The 8,260-nt window shown below is 42.5% G+C and overlaps 1 protein-coding gene across 1 annotated transcript; it reads left to right on the forward strand.

Moving 5' to 3' along the window:
• Positions 1-880: 880 nt before the first annotated feature.
• On the forward strand, positions 881-6,971 carry LOC118425478 (steroid 17-alpha-hydroxylase/17,20 lyase-like). The gene is made up of 8 exons (XM_035834332.1): positions 881-1,201; positions 2,037-2,240; positions 3,122-3,388; positions 3,587-3,673; positions 4,045-4,254; positions 4,795-4,964; positions 5,391-5,494; positions 6,003-6,971. Exons 1-8 carry the CDS (start codon positions 974-976, stop codon positions 6,257-6,259), a joined length of 1,527 nt encoding a protein of 508 aa, XP_035690225.1. The 5' UTR covers positions 881-973; the 3' UTR covers positions 6,260-6,971.
• Positions 6,972-8,260: the final 1,289 nt, after the last annotated feature.

Here is an 8,260-nt window from a genome sequence, read left to right on the forward strand (position 1 = left end):
CAAATGTACATGTACATGTACACGTATATGTATATGTGTGTGTATACATATACATGTACATGTATATGTATATCTATATGTATATGATATTTCATTTCGTTTCGGAGCTTTGGAAGATAAACTCGGCGATGAGCTAAAGGTTTCACAGTAAAACTAACCTTCTTTTATCAATGTGACCTACTTCCAATCGGTGAGCAATAGCAATTGGTTATCAGCGTGTTGATAATAGTGAATTGCGAGAGAGTAAGAGCGACAGATAGAGAAAGGGAGAGACAGACAGGGGGAAAGAAACAGGGCGGTACGTTGATATTGTATCGTCTCAGCAACGTCATCGTCTTTAAATTTTGACAGTGACATTCTCCTCACCATCATATCGGTATAAAACAGCCTATCGTTTTTCGTTGGTACTGTACCTCAATGACAATGATGCGTTTAAAAGAAGCCAGAACTTATCACAGAAATATACAAACTCAGCAGCATACCTCTGATCAATCACATAGATAGCTATGAGCATTAAAAATTAGACTACTGTTATGTTAACTGATGAAAGTCGGTCAAATACTAAACGTACTGGCAAAATGACAAACTGCTTTTCTTTTATCTACACTCCGTTCAAGAAGTGTGACGAAGGTACGTGGAAACAAGAAGCTACATAAAACATTGCATTCTTGGCGGCTCTTTCAAATCAGTTGGCTGAAAATTCCAAGTAATCTTCTGCATGCCAACGAAGGTCACTTTCAAGACCCGTTCGTGACTGTGTGAGATTTCTGACGTCATTCGGAGAGATTCTCCCATGATCAGCCATGGGATACAGATACGCGAACTCTGGGTCGATATAAATACAGGGAGACAGGGACACTATAGTCAAAGTGAACGGCTGGTTCCGTTTTACTTCCACGCAGAGACTTCGTTTACACTGCTACGATAGCTGTATACTACATTTAACTCTTAACGAGGACACCCAGTGCTGAAGATGAGTCTACTACAGCTGTACCCCGCCCTGTGTGTGTCCGATGTTGTGTGGGTGGTTGCCCTGTTTGCATTGCTGTACGGGCTGGTGTATGCAGGGGAGAGGCGCGACCTGGTCCTGCCGCCCGGCCCGACACCTTTGCCGATTATCGGGAACCTGCTGAACATGGTGGGGGCCGATCCGCATATCAGGATGACTCAGATGGCAAAGAAATTTGGAGACGTCTATCAGGTAAATAAAACAATGGTTAACTTTGCCATTATGTTTGGTATCATATATAGTTATGTCCACTGTTTACGATTTACGAAAACAACAGTTATCGGGAACCTTCTGAACATGCTGGGGGCTGCATGACCCTCACATCAGGATGACTCATATGGCAAAGAAGTTTGGAGACTTCTATCAGGTATGTAAAACATTACCAAGGTTGTATTTGTCATTGTGTAGGGTATCGTATACTCATAGCAATATCAACTGTTAACGATTTACGAAAACAACAGCCATCGGGAATTCGAACCTACTGAACACGGTGGGTGGGTGGTTGGTGTTTTTTTGGGGTGATTCGCACATTAGGATGGCGAAGGTCCATGTCATGACGTCAATCATGTAAATATAGCATGCACTTTATCATATCGTTGCAGTTGCCATTATGTACGATATCCTACGTGTATGTGAAGTTAGCTTTTAAACCACTTGTTTGCTTCATTCTATGATGTCTTCAAAGATCGTCAAAGCAGTCTTCGTGCTTCATTCATATAATAATAAAAACAATATAGTAGTAAAACATTGCCAAATATAGTTGTAATACTACATGGGTTGAGAAACTGTCACGGGGCAATGAAAATGTATCCTTGCGCTGAATGTCTCTTCACAAATAACGAGAAACAAGCATGCAGCCAGACAAATCCAAGGTGCAGGGGTATCATTGCTTTGGGCTGCAATCGTTTGAAGAGCATTGGCGACATTTACCTAGTTGAAGTCCCAATGCAAAACTGACAGCTATCATAACAAGTATGCATGCGTGATCTGTTGATAGATTATCTCAAATATTTGCCTTTATCTTCAGGTGTGGATCGGTATGGAGAAAGTAATCGTCATCAACGACATTGACCTTGCTAAGGAGGCCCTGGTGAAGAACGGTGACGACTTTGCGGGGCGAGCCCACCTCCCCACCACCGACCTGCTGTCCAACAGCGGCATGGGCATCGCCTTCGCAGACTACGGCAGAGGCTGGAGGATCCACAAGAAACTCACGCACAACTCGCTCAAGGTGAAATGAGCAACGAGTCTACGAAATAGATATCTCGGATCACAGGAGCGTTATCAGTTGATACTTCAAGCCAATAACATGCCATGTATATAAATTTTATCACGTGGCATTCAAGCACTTACAGAAGTTGAGACAATTGCCTAGCACCGGTTTGTACATACATCGGTATGTCCACCAGGTCCAATGACCAATAGGACCTCCAGACTGCGCAACTCATTCCTACACTATACAATCAGACTGTACAACAAATCAATGACTGGTGCCTAAGTGTTTTTAATTGTCTATGTACTGTGTATGTCATGCGTACTGTGCATGTTGTCTAGTCGTTGTAAGAATTTACACTGAGTCACATTGTAAGATCAGCGGCATTCAGAGGTGCTTCTGCTAAGAATAAATCTCTGTAAGGTTGATTTTAATGAATAAAGAAAGAGAAAGAAAGAATAACGGAAAAAAAGGATCGGACATTCATATTCATTTTTTATGCTCTATCCGATCGCGAGATCCATCCAAAATCACTACCAGTTCATTTTTACTGTTTACTGTTTACTATTAAAAGAGATAATGCTTTGCTGCAATATCCAGTTCTTTGATTAATCTTTGTTCAGCGATCTAAAAAAAAGATTGTCACCTTTGTCCTCTTATCTAACCACCATTGCCTTCACGTTCTCCTGTTATCTTTCTGACAAACTCCGTCACTTCTCGCTTCTTAGATGTTTGGGAACGGCATGCAGCAGCTTGAGAGCCGGATCTCAGAGGAAGCCGACTGGCTGTGCTCCCACACGTAAAAACAGTTGTAACCTCAACTTATTTAACGGCTATTGTTGCAACGCACGTTCTACTGTTAACTTTCTGACAAATTTCTATACCTTCTCGCTGCGTAGATGTTTGGGAACGGCATGCAGCAGCTTGAGAGCCGGATCTCGGAGGAAGCCGACTGGCTGTGCTCCCACATCGCCGCCTCCGCCGGCCGACCTCTCGACCCGTACCTGGGGCTGAACGTCGTCATCGGGAACATCATCAGTAGTCTCTGCCTGGGGAAGCGGTACCACCCGGAGGACCCGGAGTTCAGAACCATCGTGCGCTACAACGAAGGTCTCGTAGATACGGTCGGCAAGGACGGCCTCATTGACGTGTTCCCCCTGTTGGCGGTAAGTATCTCATCCATACGGTATTGCTCTTTGCCAATGATTCTAATACCAGCCAGGCTGCCACAGTTGTAGGCTCATTGGTCGCTACGCAAATGCTATAGCTATCAGTGGTAATGCTCTTTTCTTGATTACTAGAAATTTAAATTACAATGCCTATACGTGTTTAAGTCCTAATAGTATGTGCTTATTTTCTTCTAGAAACTTCCTAACGCCACCGTGAGGAAAATGAAGGAGTGCCTTGAGCTGAGGAATAAAGTGCTGTCTAAGAATATCGAGGAACATCGGGTAGGTATTTTCTTTTCTTTTTGCATTCTTGAAAGAATCATTTCTCGCCAATGCCCCATGTTATGATAAGCATGTTCTGGTTTATAACGTTAAAGCCTGTAGGAAGCTTCAAGACACTATTGAAAAACTGTTGGTTACAATACGGTCACGTGGCCACAGGTGCAGTGGATCATTGTTATTGAAGAAGGCCGGCATGGTGGTCGAAACATCACTGACTTGCTACCTTGTCCTGAAAAGGTTATGTACGTGACTGGTAACATTTATCATATGGTTAACCATCTCATTGTAGACATGTAAGCGTAGAACCAGTTCAGGCTTTAAAACACAAGTGACAGGTGTTCTAATTGTTGACGTCATTATACCGTTACCAGGCGACCTACCAGGACGGGAAGATCCGTGATTTGATTGACACGCTGCTGAAGGCCCAGGCCGAGGCGGTGATGGCGAGCGGACACAGGGCCCTCCGCCATCTGAGCGACCAGCACATCCTCATCACTGTCAACGACGTGTTCGGGGGAGGGATGGAGACGGCCACCACCACCCTGAGGTGGATCCTGCTGTTCCTTGTGCACTACCCCGAGGTAAGGAGAACTTAAGCACCAAAGCAACGCGTTAGATATGAATGGATGCTGAACTTTATTGATGAACAATCGCATCAGGTACTATGAATGGCAAGCAATAACAACTACTAGTTATCTAGACAGTAGTACTACGAGGCTACATGCATAACAACAAAATATTATCGACAACAGTACAATCATGTCTCGTAAGAGCAAAGACATATTTGCAACCCATTGACGAGTGAAAAGGCAGGAGGCAACACTTAGTATACATGCAACAGCTGATGGATTTTCAATATCCATGGTAATATCTGACGAGTTGTCTTTGTGGGTTCCATTTGGTGTACCTAGCGACTCTTGCTGTTGATGTTGTCCATCCCCTATACCTAATCCTTGAAATGTAGTCTTCTCCTAGTAACAATTTCGCACTGACAGCTTTCTCAGAGTTCCGTCGAGCAAATCAGTGCATCCCGCTGTGTTTCGCCACAAGACGGTTTTCCGGGTATGCAATACAAACAAACAAACAAACAAACAAACAGCCACACCTCTGCTTTCTCCCAGGTTCAGGACAGGATCCAGGCGGAGATGCAGCAGGTCCTGTGCGCGAACGACCCGGTCCGTCTGTCTGACAGGGAGCGGCTGCCGTACCTGGAGGCCACCATCAGAGAGGTGCTCCGGATGAGACCTGTGGCGCCTCTCGCCATTCCGCATGTCACTATCAGGGATACGTCGTAAGTAGATCGAGTCTAGGTCATTCGACCTCTTAAAACGCTTTGCTCTAGCTTATCGAATGAAGGGGCACTTTAAATGATTTGTGCCCCAAAGCCAATGCTATTTGATCAATTTGATCATGTCTGATGTTAATTACCAGGCATTATAATCCAACGTTCCTGCAACAATATTCGAGTCTTTTTATCTGGATGTGAGACTAAGATTTAAATGTTGCGGGCACGGTTTAACCACTTGCTTAATCAACTTCAAAGTCTATTATGAAAAAGTTAATGACAATGTGACAACATTAGCTCTTACGGACAAGAGAACTATACATGCCAAGACGCGAGACGTATAGTATCAACAGTATGATGTGATAAGATGTCTAGAAATATAATTGTTTCTTGTTCTTTAAACAACTATCCATATTGTGACCTTTTCTCCAGGGTTGGGGACTTCGACGTTCCCCAGGGAACCCGTGTGATGTTCAACCTGTGGGCCATTCACCATGACGAGCGCCACTGGACAGATCCGGCTACATTCAACCCTGGTGAGAAACATGGTTTTTATGGATTTGACTAATGGTAAATTAGCAGACAACATGATGATTGTCTCTTTGTGCTCGTGATCGTTGATTGTCGCAATTTCAAATGATACTAGTATTTATTACATATATGTGTGACATTTCATGAGCAATTGACGATACATAATCTGCAACAAACTAGTGAAACCCTTGTAACAAAACCCCTTCAGACAAGTATAAAATGTCCTGATGCAATAACACTGTATGTGGAATACTTGATCTTTTCAACTTCAGTTAACCGCTCCCTAATACTCCTCAAATTGTTGCGAATTGACAACAAGAAGCCGCCGCATATGATACAATTCATACATAGAAAAGTAGCTTCCGTCATTCAATTGGCACATAAAAAGAGTTTTCATCATAAGGTGTTCAAATCATTTACCTGGTTGCTATTTATGGCAATGACAAAATGGCATTCATGATGAAGCTTTTATGTTGACGTATTCTCCTCTTGTTCTAATTTTGCTATCTCTAGACCGATTCCTCGACGCGAAGACGGGCCAGCTCCTTCGCGGCGGCAGCTTCCTGCCGTTCCTGGCCGGCTGTCGCGGCTGTCTGGGGGAGTCCATGGCCAAGGCCGAGCTGTTCCTCTTCACAGCACGGATCCTCAGGGACTTCCGGCTGGAGCTGCCTGACGGGGTTTCCCCACCCAGTCTGCAGGGGCGGTACGGGGTCGTCATGGCTCCGGACAGATACGACATCTGCTTCAGACCCAGAGAAGAACAACTATAAATAGATGTTAAATCGTACATCTCAATGTACAGAATAATACGAGGGCACTCCAAAACGTCATACCATTGGTATGATAACAAGCTCATTTTTTCATCAACTCAGCCGCTCATAAAAATCTGAACAACAAATTTAGCCTCTCAAGAAGATATATCCCTTTGTGCCCTATACCTTTGTGCCAAATTTCATAATTTTATCTCATCTGAAAAAAAATGAGGTTGTTATCAAATCAATGCTTTTTGAAGGACCCTCGTACCATGTATTCTCTTTTTGCTTTACCTTTGCTGGGCAGCCTTGTATATATGTAACGACTATGCAGCGACCGAACCAATCAATGTTAGAAATCAATAATGGTATACGTATTTATTTAAGAGTGTGTTGACATATAAATAATTCTAGACTAATATATTTGAGGACAATGACAATGGGTCAATATATGGTGTCATCGCAGTGACTTTGTCAAAGCCCGCATTTTGAGTTGATAACATTCTGTAAATATAGGTCAAATGCCAAATGAAGTCTTTAAATCTTGTGTAGAGTCAAGTTTGTGGTGGATGCCTAAATCATGCGTTTTGTTACTGAATGCTGAATATAGGTTGCACTTTGTAAAAACTTACGTACATACATGTATCTATTTGTTTATTCATATTTATCCTAATTTATTTATAATTGTTCATACCAATTGTTCATGATGAACCTCCTCTGTTGATAAATATGCCCGGTTTAATAAATGACATCAAATTTCAATCTGTGATGTCTCTTCGTCTTGTTTTCCGGGTCAACTGTGTCAATCTATAGGTACAGGATTTATTATAACCTTGATAAAAATTCATTCACCAATGTGTAGTCTTGTGGCAGAATTTGAAGGCTCCTCCACGTCCCAAGTATCAAGTATAGTACATATAAAGTACATGCAAGTTTGGATAGTTTGTCAGAAACAACAATATGAAAATCGGTTGACTCAAAACACACGAAAGATAGATACCAACACCTGTAACCTTATATTTGTAACGAGTTTCAAGAATACACATCCGCGTCACAGTGAAAATATCAGGAAGGTGAATTCCTGTTGAAAAATAACCTTCCAAGTATTAGTTGGCCAAAATCACATATCTAGAAATCACACTGACACTGGTGTCAATATCCGTTTAGACTTCCCGGACCTAAGATCACTGCAATACATATGTTTCTCTTCGAATCCACGTACCAGATATACCGCTGAAGATTGACACAGCCACAACCATACGACCTTGAAGATAAAGTTGGAATTCGAAGATAAATGTCAGGGCTGAGTAGAGTAACATGGCCATTGTACAGATACTCTGATGAGGCCTTTGTGACTGCTGACAAAACTCACTCAAGCATTACACCCATGCATGTCAAGGGAATTCACTGGACGAAGAATCAAATGATCTATAAGAAATTGTTGTCGGGGTGACCAGACGTCATCCCCCACAAGGCTACAACGTGTACATCTCATGGATAGCATCAGCTCATTAAATGTCGTCTGATTTTGAAAAAAAAACTATTTTTCCAGCCGGAGATTGTCAATGTCACGAAAATGTAGTGCTACCAAAATGAACAAAAATGTCGCATGGTAGCCTTGACTGTTCTTGTAGAAGTGATAGTAAGATACATGTAGGCATGACTAGTCAGCGTGTCCAAGTTTTTTATCCATTTTCTTTGCATATCGCATCAAATTTGGAGTCATCCACGTCAACCACAAACTGTACTTGACATGGCCTTATGGCAGTTCTATGCACGGATTTAAGTCTATGGTGTGCGGATTTAAGTCTATGGTGTACAGATTTAAGTCTATGGTGTACGGATTTAAGTCTATGGTGAATCTAACTCTTGGATGGATGCCGTTAGCAAGGATCTGGCAACCTTGGACACTTAGCAGTTCACCATGTTGAAGGCATTGTAAGAAGACAAACTATACTTACATGTACCCATAGAAGCGAATATTGAAGCCAATTACAACCTACCGTGAAGATTTGATAC

This window comes from Branchiostoma floridae, chromosome 11, assembly GCF_000003815.2.
Source record: "Branchiostoma floridae strain S238N-H82 chromosome 11, Bfl_VNyyK, whole genome shotgun sequence".
NCBI classification, from domain to species: domain Eukaryota; kingdom Metazoa; phylum Chordata; class Leptocardii; order Amphioxiformes; family Branchiostomatidae; genus Branchiostoma; species Branchiostoma floridae.